General features: G+C 47.0%; 1 protein-coding gene across 7 annotated transcripts in view; it reads right to left on the reverse strand.

Annotated features, from left to right (window-relative positions):
• The window catches only part of JARID2 (jumonji and AT-rich interaction domain containing 2), a 272087-nt gene that overhangs the window by 56097 nt on the left and 195470 nt on the right, over positions 1 to 20520 (reverse strand). For all 7 annotated transcript variants that reach the window (XM_078446618.2, XM_078446619.2, XM_081795699.1 and 4 more), the window contains 2 exons: positions 19344 to 19513; positions 3406 to 3582 (listed from right to left, as the gene is read on the reverse strand). In XM_078446618.2, coding sequence (XP_078302744.1) covers positions 3406 to 3582; positions 19344 to 19513 — 347 coding nt within the window. The remainder of the gene's footprint in view (positions 1 to 3405; positions 3583 to 19343; positions 19514 to 20520) is intronic.

The raw sequence follows: 20520 nt of genomic DNA on the forward strand, positions 1-20520 counted from the left end.
CCCCTACCCGGGAAGAGACAGAAAATTCATCGCTATACGAAAAGAACGTGAGAGTGTTTCAACAAGCAAATCCCCAAAGGGAACACTGAAAACCCTTTTAGTTGCCACGAAATCAATTTCAATCACATGGTAACTACTTCGACTGGTAAAATCTGACATAAAAAAAAAAAAAATTCGGCCCACATACGCGCACGTGCGAATGCAGACACACGTATCTACAGACAGATTTTCCTTGACTCCTGATCACAGTGATCATGGTCAACGCAAAAACGGTTGCCCTCTTCCCGCAGGTAAGTCGGCCGATTCCCTCAGCCCGCCCCGTTCGTGAAACTTTGTGACGTGCCACCGCATACCCACTGCCCCTTCCTGTCACCACTCTGCAGCTCCTGTGGAAAAAGAATTCAAGGGAGTATAGGCTCCCCGCACGTGGAAGGTGGTAACTTGGACACTGTCAGGTGAGTCAACGAGAAGACTGGTGAACCAGCAAGTTCACACGAACTGAAAAGCAGGAGTTGGAGGCTCAATCTGTGTGGATTCACTCAACACATCCATGTGATTTGACCGCAACAGCGTGATTTAGGAGAAATACATACTTCACCATTAAGATATGTATCTGGTCCCCACTCATGACTCCTGATTCACGGCTCCCCAAACCCCAGCATTTCCGAAGCGGTGAGTGATACAGAGGTCTGTTAAGAGAGGGGACCTTTGGGAAGCACCCAAGGACAGTGGCCAGGTGCCAGGAGAATGAACCACGTGAGCAGTGGACTGGAACCTTCAGTCCGACCCCCCCACCCCACCCCCGACCTTGAGGAAGGTGAGAGGAGCTAGAGGTTCAATCAGCCAATGGCCAATGACCTGGTCGATCAGCACTATGTAAGGATGCCTCCATAAAAACCCAAAAGGACAAAATTCTAAGAGCTGGGCTGGAAGACCTAAGGAGATGCAAAGTGACTGGCGTGGAGACAGTGTGGAAGTTCCGTGCCCTTTCCCCATACCTCACCCTACATCCCTCTCCATCTGGCTGGGCATCTTTATCCTTTATCAAACTGGTGAAGGTTAAGTGTCTCCCTGAGCTCTGTGAACCACTCTAATAAATCAGTCAAACCTGAGTGGGATTTCATTGGAACCTCCAATGTGTAGCTGGTGCCCAAGGAATAGCGGGCTTGTGGGTGGCATCTGAGGTGGGTGATAAGGGGACAGCCTTCCAGGACTGAGCCCTTAACCTGTGGAGTCTCATGCAATCTCTAGATAGGTGGTGTCGGAATGGAGTTAAATTCTCAGAACCCTACTGGGGACCGAAATCTGCTAGGTGTTTGGGGAGCGAGGGAAGTACTTACCTGCCATGTTGGAACAGGGTCCAGAAACCCTGAAAGACTGATGAATTCACCCACCCAGCACAGTGAGACAATGAAAAATAGTACCAAGGAATAATTCTGACCCTATCCTGAGGAAATATATTTATCATATGGACACAGAGACCAACTGATAGGAGTCTAATTTCATGTTTTGTTCGTTTTTACTTACTCCTGACTCCTACTGAACCCAAAGTAAAACTAGAAAATACCTTCCCAAGAATTCAAACGAAAAGCAAATCTCCACAAGTCTCCTTTCCTGCTTCATCCTACCTCAGAAAGCTCAGCCCCCTTCTGAACGCCTCGGCCGGCAGCTCTGGGACGATAAATTTCCAGTCCGTCCTCTGGATCTTTGCCTTTTACCATCGATGCAAATTCGGCAGATAATAAAGTCCTTAACTACCCTCAAACCACCTCCCTTCCTAACTCCTGTTCTATTACCTCCAGCCTTGGTTCTCCAGACAGTAGTGAAAAGCTGCTCACCTTTGCTTCAAAAGGCCCTTGCGCACACGTGAACCATCGTATGTTCCCAAGTCCAGCCCCTCAATGGTTATTTCCGGGCTGGGCTCCTTGGATCTCTTTAATCTTATTTCCACATCAAAAATCCTCCGCGGTTTCCCACTCTCCACATTCCAACCATTCCTTCTGCCCAGCGGGGCATGTTATCGACTCCATTTGGTCATTCCCAGTCACCCTGAAGAACACCACCCCCCAAACTCGGGTGGGACAGTCACCCCACAACCTGGCGACGCACCCCAGTTCATGATCGTGCATGTCAAGTTCACCTCTATACCTACACCTGTATTCCAACTCCTATACGTAGCTCTCTTCCAACCATCAAGACTTCTGACGATCACAGCCGCAGGTGGAAACCTTGTTCTTGGAAGGTTAACATTCAGTCGCCATTTTGTATTCTGCACTGAGGTTATGAACCCCATTTCCCCGACTAAACTGTGAAGTTCTTAAAAAGCGGGTCACAGCCTTTGCTATATCTGCATGCCTCCTGCACTCAGTCCCCAGCAAGGGGCAGGACAAACACTCGTTATACTGACAAGGGAAAAATGCTCCCCAACGGCGAAAGCCAGACACATTCCCATTATGTCTAGGCCTGTGCCTGACCCGAGCCTCTATATCCCCCTGGGTCCAGAGAAACAAGTGGTAGCTCAAGGCAGTCATGGAGGGGGGAAAAGGGAGACCTCTTCCTTTGCCTCAATCACTTACTGATAGCACTGGTTTTCTGCCACTCCCGGGTCGGGGCTGTAAGCCTACCATCCAGCCCCTCCTCCTCCCAGTGAGAGCCCCATGGCCAACTCTCAGTCCCTTGTCACCTCTGGCCAGGTGGCTGACCACAATTACAACCTTTGGAGCGGGTTTCCCCTTCCTCGCTCCCTTCCCTCCATGTAATCCTCACCCCGGAGGCCGGTTTCATCTACTCCCGGCACAATTCCAATCACGTCACTTCCTTGTTGGAAAGCCACTGAACACGTTCCACAGCCCCCTCACCTAAGTAGCTTCCTCACTGACATCCACTCGTGTCCTCCTGCCACCCACGGGAGCACAGGGAGAAAAAAAAAACTCAGTCGGGTACACAATATACGTGCGTTTACTGGATCTCACGTGCTCAGTAACAGTTCTCTTTCTACGTGACCTCCTCCCGCTAAGAAAAAAAAAAAAATCACAGTTTAAGTTGATCATGGGAAGATTTTTCAGGAGTGCTTCCTAACCATCCCTGTTTAGACGTGACCTTGTCCTCTTCCGATCGCTATCACCTGCGGCTCTTACGAGATTCAACGTCGCCTCTACCCTGCGAGAAACACCCATCGCCACGTCTTATTCTGTTCAGCTGGAACACACCAAGACGTACGGGCACGTACTCCTCTCTCTGCAAGAGCCTGGCACCGAGAGAAGCGTCCAGGACTAGCCTGATCGCCAAGCGGCTACGCAACCTTCACCCGGGTCTTTCACGTCCACAGACGACCCGTCCCAGCTCTCGAAGTCGGAGCTGTGGCTTTCACCTTGTCGCTACCCCCGGAACCAAGAGCCCACCTACCATGTCCATTGTGAACGTGCTTGTGGGTTTTTCCTTTCCTGGGGGTTGACTGGCATGAAGATGAAGCATTGTTGGTGGCCGTTTTGACGTCTTCCGTCTCATCGTCTTCCTCCTCGACGTCCTCCTCGTCCTGAGAGCTTCCGAAATAAACCATGCTGTTGGGCAGCGCAGGAGAGCCTGGTGGGTTTAAGGGAAGAGGGCTCGTGAACACAGGCCCGGGTCCTCGCCCCTTCCAGAAGGGGCCCTACACATGGAGACATTTATTAAGGCACGAACCGGAATCCTCAGGCCTGAGCAGAGAACACAAAGCTGTTCGTCTCCACCGCCACTTTTGTTTTTCAAACATCCCCCAGGAAATAAAACTCCATCTGTGTCCTTTCAACGGATTTCAAGCAAAATCGCCCCAGTAGGGAGATGGTGCCATTCACCCAACACAACAAATCAAAAGAATTTCTAGCTCATATGAATAGTTGTGAGGGGGTGGGGGTGGGGGAAGTAAAATTAAAAACACCTATTCACGATGTCAAGGAAGAGACAAAGGCTATTCTGGGTTATGCACTTAACTTACTCAACTTAATGTGAATTTAAACAAATGAATTTCAAAGTGAAAGACAAACCAAGCGGCAGTAACAGAGAATACAACACTTCCTACATACAGTAATGGTCTTGAATTCACATGAGGTGAGTCACAGACACGGATCCCCCAAAAATCGCAATGTATTTGGAAGCTACTTTGATATTACGATCAGGTTAATAGCATGTAAAATTATTAAATAAATTCCTGCACAAGACTAATTAAAAGTACTGGATTAAAAAAACAAAACAAAAACCTAAGAAAACCCCACATCCCTCACACTCCTTTTACACCTTAACCTCCTCATGCCCCCAGATGTTTTCATTTCTGCATTTAAGATAAAGCAGGAACACCAGAAAAGAAGGTTGCTAATATGAAGCAGCACGATATGGTTCTTTATCAAACAATGACCACTTAAAGATGACACAACTCACTGGTATATTGTTTAGGACCAGAGGCTACTTAAAAATCCAAAGAAATTCTCCCAAATTATTTCTAGCAACAACTATAATCTTTAGTATTTATTTTTCAGAGAGAGAGAGAGAGAGAGAGAGAGAGAGAGAACAAGAACCATGAGCAGGGGAGGGACAGAGAGAGAGGGAGACAGAGGATCTGAAGCAGACTTCGTGCTGACTGATGAGGGGGCGTGGGGCAAGCTGAGGGGGCAAAATACAGGCTGGTGCCCACATCCACCCCCCTCCCCACACCGGTGGAATATGTGTAATATTCCTCGGACACCCCCAGCTACCCGAGAACAAAGGAAAGGGGTCTCAGTGCTTGCCATGGTATGCAGGGAAGTTAAGGCAAATGGAAAATTATCCCTTGCTGCCTATGGCCCACTGACAAGTCTTTGAAACCGGCAGAGTGACCTCCCTCTAGGAGCTCAGCTGCCTCGATGAGGACACTTTGCTGGGGGCAAAAGAGAACCTTAGCTTAACATTATCCCAACCTCAAGGATCCTGTAAGTCTACTTCCTTTATCACAACTGCCTTAAGATATATGCTGGCGATTATACCCCAAGCTTATGCCCCCCTCCTCCCTCAATATGCATCTGAAGGGTCTCGTGACAGATTTTATTAAACGGTAATAAATGGTGTTTCCCTAGTAACAGCTAGCCCCTCAAGGTCCTGGAAACCTTGCTTCCAAAATTCCTTGGAGACTTACTCTATCCCTGACCCCCTCCCAGCCTGAGGGTATATGATGAGTTACCTGTCACAACCCCACGCAGCTCTTCCTGCCCACGGGTCCTGTCCCTGCGCTTTAATAAAGTCACCTTTTTGTACCAAAGACATCTTCAAGAATTCTTTCCTGGCAGTCAGCTCCAGACCATCCCACTGTCACCCCAAAACTGCATCAACAGCACAGAGCCCGATGCTGGGCTCGAACTCACAAACCACAAGACCATGACCTGAGCAGAAGTCAGAAGCTTCACCAGCTAAGCCACCCCGGTGCCCAACAATTTTAATCTTCTTAACCATGAAGTATTTTAGGAAAGAGTTACTACCAAGCAGCCGAAGACCTATGAAGTGTGAAATTCATTTCTTCTCTTGCCCACTTTCCTGTGAATGAGCTAATGCTCCGGGATAGCAACAAAGACACAGGTAACCGATCTGCTCCCCTTCCCAGTGGAGGTGTCTAGAACCATCCCTGTCCGGCTTCTGGGCCACACGATCCAACAAGGACACAGAAGTGAATGAGCAGCATCAGGGAACAGAGGTCGCCACCCCAATACCCGCCCTGCAGAAATGCAAAGAGCACACAGACAGCTCTCCAAGCCACCTTCCGTCTGCTGCAGTCATGACCTTTTGTGCATGTTAAAAACCCCAAAATGACGTGGGTCACAGCACTAGGTAGAAATGAAACTCCACAGGGATGTACCTGGCAGAAGAGACTTGGCTACAGGCTAACAAAAGCGATTAACCTGTTTTTCCCCCCCTCCCTTTTGATCATCTCCAATTAGAAGCAGGTTTTTGATAGAAGGAAGGTTCTTATAAACAGAAAAGCAAAGTAAGGAAAAGAAAAGGAAAAACTATCTGGCCATACTTCCCCTGGAACAATATGTATCTATACTTGTTCTAAAGTGGTTTTATAATCAGGAGACTGACTAGGAAAAGGGGACAGCACTCTCCCGTTTCCAACTCGGGAGGTCTGCAGTCAGGCTGTGCACAGGGTAGGCGAGGTACAGTCAAACAACCAGTGCTGGTGGATCCTTGTTCCCAAGTCTAACTGCTCAGGTATACTTTAGAAAACGCTGGGCTAACTGTATTTCAGCACTCATGAGACAGAGATGGATGGATTTTCCCATGGGCTCTAACTCATCCTGGCACATATGTGACGTATGGGTGGGTCATCTCTTCAAATTCCTTCCGGATTAAAAGACCCAGGTCTGATTTCTTCTAACGAAGAGCCTCCCTGGGCTCCATCTTGGGACACGCGGACCAGCACAGAGAAGAACAGGCGTGTGTGGAGAGCACACGGCAACCCGAGGACGCAGCGGCCAGCCAGGGGGGCAGCAGGGGAAGGGATGTGCTGGGGGCAGGGGGTGGCAGCTGCCCCTCCAGCCTTCCCCAGTCTCCTCTCAGCAGGAAAGGCAGTGAACTCTGCAACCAAGGCTAATGGGAGGTCATCTTTAAAAACAAAAACTAAAAAAGGGGAGGGATTAAGACTGAGAAAAATGGTCTATGTTTCAAATAGAATCAGCTGAAATCCAGGTGCAACATATAAAAAGGAATTAACTTCCACTTTAACAGAATCTGTAGAGGCTTTTTTAAGTTTATTTATTTTGGGTGTGTTTTATTATTAGTTTATTGAGGGGAGGGGAGGAGAGGAGAATCCCAAGCAGGCTCCACAATGTCAGTGCAGAGTCCGACTCAGGGCTCCAACTCGTGAACCGTGAGATCGTGACCTGAGCTGAAATCAAGACTCAGACACTTAACTGACTGAGCCACCCAGGCGGCCCTCTGGTATGGGTTTTTAAAAGCTCCTGCCTTGGATAAGCATCACGAATGCACTATTCCATTCCTTATACTCATGATTTTGAGAGAATGGGGTGAACCTTATGTTCCAAAGAACCAAAGTGGAGAGAATGGCTAAAAAGCATCCAAGTTCCGTCAATATTCCCAGAAGAAAAGCTCACAGGGTAACAGCTTCCACAAAAGCAGCAAACAACCAATCTTTTGCATGCATCCGTTCTAACGGCTTCTCAGCAAGCAAACACACTGTCGTAACCTCCTAGATATTCTAGAAGAGAGTCAGAGGCTAACACAGGGACGTGTAAGATGCGAAGAACCGGGATGGGCCGTCTCTGAGGGACAGTCTCAGACGGAAACTCGGACCGCCACCAAGTCCTGAGGGAGGGGGCCCCACCGTCAGCTGCGGAACGAGCCGATCCGCCCTACGTTCTGGGGCACAGGGAGAAACGCAGATCTCCCTCACACTGAGAGGGGACTGTGGTTCTGGTCAGATGACTGACCCACTGGTCTGGACCCAAAGATAAAGAAAGCATCCTCAAAGAGGCAAGGTGGGGATGTCCTTAAGTTTACGTCCTCGCCTTGCACCAACTCCCGCCACTCACTGCAAACAACCCGTCTCCCCCTGGGTATGGCCCTGCTGTCGTTTAGCCTGCGTTCACAAAGCCACTGCCAGCCCACAACAACCTGTCTACCAGAAGCCACCTCGTGAACCGTGAGCTTCCGCCCCAGAAGGAACAGACCTCCAGAATTTTCCTGGGTACCCTCATCACCTTCCACTTCACGAAGTTCGCAGTCAAACCGAAGCAAGCGCAGGACGCTGCATCCAACAGAATGTGACACTCTGTCGCCATGTGGCTACGTACGTCCTCGAAGTCCCTGCTGGCATGTCCATCTGGAAAGCTAGCATTCTGATCAGGAGAAACCAGAACCCGGGCAAAAAGCAAAAGGAGCTTTGAGTCTCACAGAGACAAAACCGGTTATTTAAAAAAAAAAAAAAAAAAAAAAAAAAAAAGGCATCCCATTATTTTATGCTCAAGTGAAAATAATCAAGGTGACAGAGAAACACGGCTATATGCAAATACCTGGAGAACAGCTAAAATCCATAAAAGGAAATACCAAGCGTGTCAGGAACCACAACTAGTTAAAAGGCATTCACATAGAGCACATTTATTTCTTCTTAGCCTAGATTCAAGCTCGATTATCTAATTTACCAATCAGTTTAGAGAAAGAGGAATCTCTTAAGACACAGGAAAAGATGAAAGAAAGGGAAGTTTAAAACCCTAAAAGCACACGGCGGTCTGGGTTATTTATCACTAGTGGAAATTACCCCACATTCCTCAGTATAAACATGGGTGAACGGGTGTTTTACGTAATCATATTGACCCAGCGTCCACAGAAAGTGAAAGCAGTATTCGAAAATAGAAGAGTACGTATGTTTTTCGTCAAAATAGTTTTCATCAAAAATAGCATGCAGCTTATAGATCCTGGTACATTAGAAATAAGCTTCGCCTCGAGGCACCTGGGTGGCTCAGTGGATTAAGCGTCCGACTTTTCTGGCTCAGGTCATGACCCTGCAGTTCGTGGGTTCAAGCCCCAGTGGGGAGCTCTGTGCTGACAGCTCAGAGCCTGGAGCCTGCTTTGGATTCCCTCTCCCTCTCCCTCTCTCTCTCTCTCACACGCATGTGCACACACACACAATAAACATTAAAACCAATCTTTTTTAAAAAAACAAAACCTTTAGGGGCGCCTGGGTGGCTCAGTCGGTTAAGCGTCTGACTTCGGCTCAGGTCATGATCTCACAGCTCGTGAGTTCAAGCCCCGCGTCGGGCTCTGTGCTGACAGCTCGGATTCTGTGTCTCCCTCTCTCTCTGCCCCTAACCCATTCACATTCTGTCTCTGTCTCTCTCAAAAATAAATAAACATTAAAAAAAAATTAAAAAAAAAAAACCTTTAGAAATAAGATTCATCTCTAGACAATTTATGAGAGAAAATTCTTTACTCCAACTGTCAATGAGGCAGACTCTGGAAAAGCTCCCTGTGGGTCTAGCATTCGGGAAAACAGGTATTACAGGACTGCAAACATCAGGGAGAGAGGGCCCGGTGGTCTCACAACACCAAAGAACTTTGCCAAAGAGATCTTCCCTTTCCACAGCAAGGCTCACCTGCTGCAAAACACCAGCAAAGACAGGAAATACGAGGGGTCTCACAGAAAGGGCTCAGCAGCCCTCAGTCTGAGCTCTGCCCTGGTGCTCCCAGGGTGGTCTCCCCAAGTCAAGGGACAAGCGCCATTCACGACCTTAACGCCATTCACGCCATTAACGCCATTCACCACAAGGCAGAGAGGCTGACTTCCCACACAGAACTACATCCTGCCTCCCCTACAAACTGTAGTTCTAAAGGGGTCATCAATGAAAGGTGAATGTTTCAAAAGACTTAAGGAATGTGTTTGGGGGGGGGGGTGTATTTGGGGAGGAGTAAAGAAGGAAGAGTTCTTTTCTACCCCATAGATGATAAAAGTGTATTGAGGGGATACAGTTTTCTACTAGAATTACAGGCAGATTTTCTCTTCTGATTATTCAAGTGCATTAGCAAATGTGGGAAAAAATCTGAACTTGGATCAGATAAGTGGATTCGGGAGTACAGAATGCATGTGCACTTTGCCAAAGCCGTATTTCATTACTTTTTCAGAATTAGCTGGCAATGTCTCCACAATATTTACTGAAGTGAAAACCAAATGTTTTCATCTGGACAAAAATCAAACTGTGGTATGTTACAACCACAACAGAAATCATTTTAATCCAAAAGCTTGCTTTCTCTAATTTGGGCTGTGGTTTCTATAAAATTGGATTCTTCTCCATGAATCATAATCATGTACACATAACAAGCCCTCCTTCCCATTATCTTCCCTCCCCCGACCAGTTATCTTAACAAGCTAAACATAGCTCAGTTCTATTTTGGAAAGACCCTAAAGGGATTCCCTGCACACTGTTAGCTGGGGAGTCCAATTCCGTAGCTTGACCTAATAAACCCGCCTGGCCCACCGAGTTGGCATTTCCACGATTGATCTTTAGGCTACACACACAGAATATGAAAAGCAGCCGGCCCCTACTGTCATTATGCAATTTTAGAACAAAACTTCAGAGTAAACTGGTAGGCACCGCGGGGGGGTGGGGGTAGAGGGGTAATTACTGATTTCCTGAGTGAGAAGAAAAGCTCCGATCGTCGACATGGGAGAGTCACAGAAAAAGGCAGTTGTGACTGCCTTGGTTCATTCATCCGTGTACGTCCAAGGCACTATTCTGGGCACTAGCATGCCAAACAGAGCAGAGGTCTGCCCTCATCCCCCCACAGGTAAACACGAAGGATGTGGAACAGCTAGAAAACAGTGAATGGCAATGTTGCTTGGTCCCTTCCAGGTCAGCCTTTATAATTCACCAGCGAAGAACTTACTTACCAGAGTTCCCAAACCTCATCCACTGTCATGTGCCTGAAGATGACTCACCATATACAACTACTCCGTGTGCTATTTAAAATATATATTTTTTTAATGTTCATTTGAGAGAGCACAAGCCGGGGAGGGGCACAGAGAGAGAGAGAGAGAGAGAGAGAGAGAGAGAGAAGACGGGGGGCGGGGGGGGGGGAATCAGAAGCAGGCTCTGCACTGATGGGATGCAGGGCTTGAACTCACAAAACTCAAGACCACCACCTAAGCTGAAGTTGGACTCTAAATCCACCCCAGGCGCCCTGCGTGATTTTCTTTTTAAAGAGATCCACGTGGGGCGCCTGGGTGGCTCAGTCAGTTGAGCGTCCGGCTTCAGCTCAGGTCATGATCTCGCAGTCTGTGAGTTCGAGCCCCGCGTCGGGCTCTGTGCTGACAGCTAGGGGTCTGGAGCCTGCTCGGATTCTGTGTCTCCCTCTCTCTCTGGCCCTCCCCCACTCATGCTCTGTCTCTCTGTGTCTCAGAAATAAACATTAAAAAAAAATTTTAAAGAGATCCACATGTCTTAAATGATTTATCTCTATCAGATCAGTAGAAAATTAACATCACTGGTCCTAAAGGAAAGGTAATTAAAATTATGGTAAAATTTTAAAACGTTCAGCTTAAGTCATTTCTGGCACTACCAGGGATACATTCAGCAGGGCACGGGCCAAATTCAAAGGGAACCCCTAATTCCTAAAGGGGTTTGGAGCTGCCTACACCTGATGCCCGTCCTAGGTCTGCTCTTCCTTGTGACCTGTGCAAATCCAATTCACTGGCAAAGACCCTACACGGAATCCAAAAATCTAGGATGAAGCGTCAGCTGGGCGGTCACGCGCTCATTGGTTGTGAGACTCAGTTTCCTTGTCTGTACGGGGAGGAGGAGGTGGTCTTCAGTTGGAACAAGCGTGATAACCCCAAAGGGAACGAGGTAACATACGCCAATGCACTGTAAGCAGCTCCCACCCAAGTGGATGCTAGGTTAATGTGTGGCTTCGGGGACAAAAACTCAGAACTGTAAAGATCAGACGGTCCTGTAACTTTACGTAGGTAAGAGCAAAAGCAGTTTCTCTCCTATCTGCTTTCCTAAATGGGAGGAGCACCAGGAGGATAACAAGCTATGGGGGTGCAGATGTGCAAAGTGGACTCAACAAGCCAGAGGATTTCTGGAACTGGGAGTTCAGGGAGAATGTTGAGTGAGAGCTCGAAACCTTCAGCCATGTGAAAGTCTTCTAAGAACAGGGAAGAAGCACCGACCTCCTCACCGCCTGGCTGGTCTGGTCTTTCCCAGGACACTCCTCCTCTGTTACAGCCCGTGGGCACCTGGGAAATTCCCCAAAGTTAGGGCACCTGTCCCACCTGCCAGAGTCCTAACAGGACGGACTCCTAGCAGTGAGAACCACTTTCACTCCCAACAACTGTCAACTCCTGCCGACCTGCCCATAGTAGCAACAGGAGAAGCCAACTTTTAATTAACAGCTGGAATCCTCCCCCTTACAGCCTTTCCCAGGTTTGTTATTTATACACGCGGCTTAAAACACACACAAATACACATCCCATCAAATGCAATTAGGTCTCTCTAGCTCTACCTCAAATGAACACACCAATCACACCATATGGCAGCTATGATGGGCTCGATGGTACATAACTTCTACTCATCAAGTTTGGAAGTGCAAACAAGTCAGAAAAGTGGCTTTATCAAGGTCACACAGCCACTATTCCAACCGCAAAGTCTCTCTCTCCATCATGCAAAGCATCCACAAATCCTAACACTGAACACTGAAGGGTCACCTTGCCTGGGGGACATGCACACTGTGAAAATTAATAAAGGGAAACCTCATTAGAGTTGGGACGCTAGAAAGGGGAGAGGTACCATCGATGTAAATTACAGAAAGAAGCGTCAATTACAGGCCCCAACAGAATGGCAACAGGAGAAAGTCATCAATTACGGGCCCCAACAGGGAAGGATGTCCATCCCGTCTCCTGGAAGAAATCCATACCCCCTGCAACTCAGCCCTGAGAAATGATCACCACGCTGCACACATGCTTTTCTCCAATGGACTTTTCTTTTGAAATAACCCCTTCCCCAACTTCCTCCTCCGTAAAGCCTTCTTCTTCTTTGATGGGTTTGCCTACGGTTTGCTTGTACGTCGGAACTCCAATTCCCTGCTATTCCCAAAGAAGCCCATTTTTGCTGGTACGGGAACAGAGTTTTATTTTTAAGGTGAATAGTACTGAGGACTTCAGTGGTATCAGAACAACGACACCTCGGCAGCCAGCAAGGTGCTCAGCAAACAAAATAGGGCTGTCCTTACTTTTACCCCCATCTACCTTCTCTAAATGGATTTCGGAAAGGACAGGAAATACTAAGGGGATCTCTAGAAATTACAGAGAAGGCCAAACTGACTGTGAGGAACGCTACTGAATCCGTGCCAACAGCCACTGGCTGGGAAAACGTGAAGCATGCTTTATCTCCAGGGAGGGCAAAGCCTGGTCAGAGGCCAGCTGGCCTGGAGCTCGGCCAGTCCTCTGAACAAAATGTCTTGGAATCTTAACAACTGATCAAGGTCACAGAGCAATTAAAAGGGATCCATCCTTTCCCCCCCTCCCACCGCCCCCCCCCCAATCCTCCGCGCTTAAGAATTCCAGGGTTTCATATTTCTTCCTAACTAGCCTGATAAACTATCCTGGCAAATAAATTGCTTGCTCAGCAGAATTCAGCCATGTAACACGGACTCTTCTGGAAAACCAAGCATAGGAGGCTGGTTTGATTTGCAGAAAAGAGAGGGTAGCCACTGAAACCCTCAAGGCAAGGAGAATACCGTTTCGGATCCCATTTTTCTCTCAAAAACTACGATGCAACACGTCTCTGAAGGAACCTTCAAGAAAAGGTGTGCACCACTGTGACACAGTGTGGCTTCCTCCCCAAAGATCGCATACGGCGTAAAGCATTCCCATTCTGCTCCCGAATCTTTATTAGCACTGAAGTGTTCCTTGCAGCTGAAGGACTACTTAATTGCTTTCTAGCGGGTTAAGCCCCTTTCATCCTGTGACCTCTAAGCCGCCCCAGGCTTTTGCATGTGCCCTACTTAACATCTCGTCCCCAATAGCCAAAGCCAGTACTCCATCAACTTACGAGCTCTTGGTCAGTAAGGCCCGCAATGGGCTACCTGCAGTCTTGTCTACTCTGCTGGTCTTTCAGAATGTCCCTTCCTAAATCTCAACTCCTGCCTTCTTCTCTTCAGGAAATTAAATCTCCCGGGATGGCCACCATGGGCATCAGCTGGGCCTGTTTAACACCCACTAGCTGTAGTTTCTGAGTCCACAACAACTCTGTGCTACAGACACAATCTACCCATGCTACAAATGAAGAAACGGGCTTAGAGCAGATTAAGTCACCTGCCAGAGATCTCAAATTCGCCAGGGCTGTGCCTGGATGCCTCAATAACCTCCCCACCGGAAGGTGGGGGGTGGGGAGGCTTTCTGCGGCCTCAAGCCTTCTTCTACTGAGCCACCAGGATCATCTTCCTAAAGGGCCCAGGTAAAGTCAATCATCTCGTCAGCTTCTCGGCTTGTCTAACGCGAGGCCAGCTGACCTTGACACGTCCCACTTTCTTGCTTTAACTTGGGGCCTCCCAAGCACCAAACCCCTGTACCAATCCACGCCTTGGCAGAAGCTGGGCCCCTCTCCCTTCCACAAAGCCTGAGCAAGTGTTACTTCCTTAGAGCAGCCATCCCGGGCAGCCTTGGGCAGGGTGCCATTTGGGGTACAAGGTCTTCTTATTGTATGTGTCTATGCTTTCCTGTCTCTAACCTCTGTTTTCTAGGTGTCTAGCATATAAAAAGAGTTCGACAGAGGCTTGCTGAATTAATTAGCAATTGAATGACAGCTGATCACTGAAGATGCTCTAAGATTCTGGAAACAAAAGGCAGGCAGGTCCACAAGCAGAAAGCACCGCTTCACAATGGCTGACAGTGTGGTTCCTCACCCAGGAATTCTCCCCTGAAAAAAAGCTCTCTCCACCAGGCAGGCCTGTGACGCTCCGCTGGGACACCACCCACGGTCAGGAGAACCGTGTAGGTGTGTGTGTGTATGTTCCAGGAATCCCCTTTGGGAACCCCCCTTGTTTGCAGTGCCCCATAAAGAGAAAAATGTAAATAAGGGAATCATTTAACCTGCCGTGGCTCTCCGGTGTTAAGCTTTTTAATCTGTTAATAATCATAGTCAGAACAAAGAGAAGACGACCCAACTCATCAAGAATAACGAGACCGCTGACAGGAAATAACAGCGATCGTACCTCAGCACACGACACATACCCCCATCCCCCCTTCCCCGGGTTTACCAGTGAAAGATACTAATTATGCCTCCGGCAGGAGACGTGTGGACCCCCTTCAAAGCAGCTATTTAAAGATAAATACGCTGCAGGCAAACACTTCAGGCCCCACTGCACTGTTCATTCCCTGTTTTTCCTTTTGAAATTTTAGGTCATGATCTTAAATAGGAAAGGACAGAGCCTTGCTGAACTTAGCTGAAAGGTCTCTGATTTTTGTAAATCGCTAAAGCATTTTTAACCCTGAATAACTGGCAAGGATGTTTACATATAGACACTAATCCTAGTAGTATTAATGGGGGGGGGGGGGGGGGTGGAATCTCTATCCTAAGGTTTTTGTTGAAAATACCTGATGGAGGTGTGGGGAGAAGGCAGGATCTCAGGCTCACTGGACATCCTGAATAAATAACCAACAATGAGGCTTACAGACCTCCATTCGCGGGGCACCTGGGTGGCTCAGTCGGTTAAGCTTCAGCTCATGATCTTGCAGTTCATGGGTTCGAGCCTGGCGTCCGGCACCGTGAGCCTGCTTCTGATTCTGCGTCTGCCTCTCTCTCTGCCCCTCCCTGGGTCGAGATTTATTCTCTTCCAGCTTCTAAATTAGCACCGATATGATCACAGGTAATAATAGGGGACTAGAGAAAAGGAGGACCTGTAATCCTCGGCAACAAACATCACTTCCAGGTCTTTGATTGGACTCCTTCGTTACTTCTGCAGCCAGACATTCTTCCGTATGAATAATGAGCTTAAGGCTGAGTTTTACCCCTACCAGTGCCCGCCGTCACCCACAGGCTGATGAGGTAAACGGGGACGCTCTACGAGGACCTGGACTATGGGGCTCCGTCTCTGTGGTTTGGAACCCGCACCCAAGAAGAGGGAATTAGAATGCAGGTATTCGAATGTGCATCACATCCCTGAATGCCGACTCCCGAACAGAACGTGAGCCCAGGCAAAGCTTCACCGCGGATATGCATCAGCAGCAGCTGATACCAGAAAGTCAGAAATACGTCTAAATGTACACAAGGCATCTGATAAATGAGGAGGCGCCCACAAAATAGAACCAGTATTTATGGGATATGTTTAGGCAGGAAAACCAGACGGCGCCAATAACAATCAAACGCATTTCCTTTGGGAGAGAGGTTGGGTTCGCAGAGGTGGGGACGCACAGATCATATATGCACACGGAAGGCTCAGTCATATTTTCATCAGAGACGTGGTGACCAGGGGTTGTCTCTGGGAGACCAGAAGGGAGGGTATTTTGGATTTACTCTTTTACCTTCCCCATCTTTTCTGTTGATATTCCCTAGAGAAACATCGATTACTTTCATGACCAAAGAAAGTTCACCATCGTATTTTTCTTCATTTCAAATATTAAGAAAATTACTGAAGTACCACCACAGCAGAGATCATCTATTTGACCCTTGTCTGCTTCAAAATAGGAAGTTTAATAGGCAATTAATTGCTCGAGCTAATTAATGATACACCCCACTTCCAGGACTATGAAGGTACCATATAGGAATCACCTATTATTTGGGGATTTTGGAGCCAATTCAGGTAAAAGCACATCTGACTTCACAAAAACAGGATTTTTTTTTTTTTTTTTAAATATAAAGCTAAAGAAGACTCAGCCTTTTAATACCTCATGTCGAAAAACTGTTAAGACAAAGAGAAGACGGCAATACTATGTGTCAAACTCTTACTGTTTATCAGCTAAAAACAAATAAGAAAACCTATTTGATTGCCTGGCTCAAAAACACAGGAATAAATTTCCAAGGTTTCAGAGCATTTTTCCCCGAATTGTTTTAAATAACTCCTAGATTTCATTTATCGAAACCTTTTGTTCCATCTGAGAACGCAAAGTAAATTGTGGCTATAAAGAGACATGGTTCTCTTTTATCTAGAGCCTTGAAACGTCAAAGCTGGGTAATGGGTAAGTTTTCCCCAGATGCAATTTACTTAAGCAATTACAGCAGGCCTCTCCAAGCAAGCAAGGTCCTTCTCCAAATCTCCCAAACCACAGAAGGTATTTTTGTAAGTAATGCACATATAGGTATGCATGGCACAAATTCCTCTCTCAAAATGAGTCACACCTACTCCACAGTAAAAACTTGCATAACTAAATTCAATTCTCAACAGAGCCATTTTCAGACATCGTAATGGAACAAGACCAGTGGATCCTTCCTTGAGTAAATATGAAGCCATGGCAGGGCACCCATGTGGCTCTGTCGGTTGAGTGTCCAACTTCAGCTCAGATCATGATCTCCTAGTTTCTGAGTTCAAGCCCCACATCCCTGCTTGGGATTCTTCCTCTCTCTCTCTCTCATAATAAACAAAAAAATAGAATAGAAGGACACCTGGCTGGCTCAGTCAGAACATGCAACTCAGTCTTGGGCTTGTGAGCCTGATGTTGTAGAGGGTAGACTGTACTTAAAAAAAAAAAAAAAAAAAAGTTTTAATCTTTGAATAAAGACTCAAATATTTTTTTTGAAAAGTAATAGATAAGGACACTGTGAATGAAATTAGAAATGAGGCATCGGAGTGGCTCAGTCAGTTGAGCATCTGACAGGTTAGCCCAGGTCATGATCTCATGTTTCGGGAGTTTGAGCCCCACGTCGGGCTCTGTGCTCACAGCTCAGAGGCTGGAGCCTGCTTCGGGTTCTGTGTCTCCCCCTCTCACTCTGTCTCTCTCTCAAAACTAAATAAACATTAAAAAAAAAAAAAAAAAAAAAAATTTTTTTTTTTTTTTTTTTTTTTTTAAAGAAATGAGCCCACACAGGTGAAACAAACGAAACAGTGTTTGAGGAGAAATGGAATATGGACCTCCAGAGAACCTCCCAACAAAACAAAAATTACAAGGGCGGAAGAGATCACTTCACTGCAGAGAAGCCTGACAAACCCACCTTTATCGAGTGATTACTGTGAAAGGATAGACCTTCCAGAATTGTGTACCACTCGACAGGATGCAAGGAGAAGCATCACTTTTGGGACATTCCTGCCAGAAACGCAAAATGCAAATCTAATGAGGAGACCCCAGACCACAGGAACGGAGCAGGGCCATTCTACAAAATAACCAGCCTGTAATCTTCAAGAGTCAAGGTCACGAAGCACAGGCTGAGGACCTGATCCAGAGTAAGCTGGCAACAATTAAAGACAATGTTCAGCTGGGACCAGGATCCTCCCCTCTCTAAGGGCACTTGAAGCCATCAGGGAGGAGGGCCTGGAAGATTAAATGGTAATAATGGATCACTGCGAATGTCCTTATTTTCAGAAAATATGCACTAATGTGTTAAGGAGTGAGGGGGTACAAGGTAGAAATTCTCACACAGTTTAAGAAAAAATTCTACTATACTTAAATCTTGCTGTAACTTATTTCAAAAAACACTAGTTTTTAAGTACATAACCCTGAACCGTAAGCCCTACCTCCACCAAATGACCAACAGCAAAGACCACGTCCTCCTGGCGCCTGTCAAGTAACCTCATCAAAAAGTCTCCACAATCATGGCTTTCTAATCACACACTCCTCTGCAGCTACCAAGGCCCTAAGAAGTTCCCGAAGCTCCCAAGCAACCTTCTATGTTCTTCACCAATGAAGTCAGTTCCTGCAGTGACCTCTTTCCCAAAGAAGGCCATGTAAATCCCAACTCATCCTTCATTATGAAATTTTATCCTCAACCTTGCACTCTGTTAATCCACATATTTGGGCCATGATTGTCACCTTTACGTTCAGTTGACGACGAACAATGTGCAGGTTAGCTTGGGGCATCAACCCACTAACACGGTAGGAACCCGTGTAGAACTTAGGACTCCCCCAAAACCTTAGCTACTAATAGCCCACTGCTGACCGAAAGACTTTCCTATAGTGTAAATAGGCCATTAACACATATTTTCTATGCTGTATGCATTTTATCTTGTGGTCTTATAGGAAAGGAAGCTGGGGAAAAGAACGTTATTAACAAAATCATAAGACCAAATATACTTACACTACAGTACTGTATTTACTGCAAAAAACACAAAAACAACAAAGGAAAAAAACAAACACAAAAACACCATGGAGAAGTGGGCCCATGCTATTCAAGGGTCAACTGTACTTGGAAAATACTGGTAGGATTCTTCCCAAAGGAGTAGGGTGGAAAAGTGTGAACCTCAGTCAATGTGGCCTGTGGCGGACTTTACAAAATATGACCAAAGGAGACTATCTCCACTCAAGACACCCCAAGAAAAAAAAAAAAAAAAAAACCAGTCACAGAACAAAACGCCATGTTGGCAAAGCACGCGTGTGGTGGAATGGTGGGGGTTCTGGAAAGGGGGATCCGGAAAAGTCAGGCTGTAACATTACAGCTGGAAACGACCAACTAGGAGACGGTGTTGAGAAGCCAAGAAAGGGGACTTAAGAGTCAAATCAATGAAGACAGAAGGAGAAATGTGAAGACTCAAGGCACATGTCACTTCCAACTGACCACCAAAAGCAGGCCAGCGAGCGGTCTACAACGCTGACCCCAGCTAACATCTACTGCTCAGAACAGGGTCTTCCTCTTTGTTGCAGTGGGGTGCTCCTTCCTGCCCGACGGGGAACCCGGTCTCACCTCGAAGGCAGAGAAAGGTAAGAAAATCTTCTGTCTTGGGCTTCCTTTTAGAGAGGTCAGAAATTTGAGTAGCTGGAGGGGGCAGCAACGGCTCCACGATTTTCACCGGGGTTGTGCTGGGACTGTTCGGCTGAGACTGAGCAAACTTCCTCTGTGCTTGCAGCCTGGGCCTGGAGAAGCAAAGGAAAATTAAAAATGAATTAGGCAGCGATCAGAGGATACAGATCTACGTGCGGCAGTAAGTCAAGACACGAAAGGGGGGAAAAAAAGGACCCTAATTCAAGCAAACTCTTCCTAATTGAGCCTCTGTATCTCTCACCTTCTCATAAACCACAGGATCGCCGTAAAGGGCAATAAATTTGGTTAAAAGGCTAGGTGTTATACACGGGTATAAAATGGGTGCCATGAGTGTGTACGTGTACAAGAACATGCCTGCCAGTGCACAAACCACGTGTGTGCCTGGGTATTTCCAACATCGTAGGCGGCATCTGAGGACACGGGATTAATGAATGGCTTTGTAGTTTTAAATTAAGCCCAGAGTAACGAGAGAATCGCAAAGCCATCTTGCCACATGATGTATCAAGCAAGCCTTGTATGCTTAAACATGATACAATCACACATACACGATTACCTTCATATTGTGCCCTTATTTACACCCAGCCAGCCCCCCAGCACCTGCCTGCGCACCACTGATCCCGTCTCACACCCTCAGAGTGCGGTCTCCCCGCCCCCAATCTCTTCAGACCCCAATCCAGCCATGTCAATTCGTTACATTAATGGACGCTTGTAATGCAGGAAAAAAAAAATATTTCTCTAGTCCCTCTGAAACACCAACAAATTCTGGGCACCCTCTGCCGATAGGTAAGTCCTAACTTCTCAGGGATTCCAAAAACTGGCCTTAATCTACGTGTCAGGCCTCTTCCCGACACAGTCCTACGGAGATACTGATCCCTAGTTCATCCATGGTGTCTACAAATCACAGCACGTATCTCCTGACTAGGCATCTTTCATTTACAAAATCTCACATGCAAGAAAGATACTCCTTCTAGCATGTGAATTCTAATGAGTCTTGGAAAGCCTCCTTTACTTCCTTCCTAACACTGTAGGCACCAGTTAATTGTTAATTTGCTTGCCTCCACGCATGAAAATGGCCATATTTTTATTTTATGTGTAACTA

This window comes from Panthera onca, chromosome B2 (genome assembly GCF_046562875.1).
Source record: "Panthera onca isolate mPanOnc1 chromosome B2, mPanOnc1 haplotype 2, whole genome shotgun sequence".
Classification (NCBI taxonomy): domain Eukaryota; kingdom Metazoa; phylum Chordata; class Mammalia; order Carnivora; family Felidae; genus Panthera; species Panthera onca.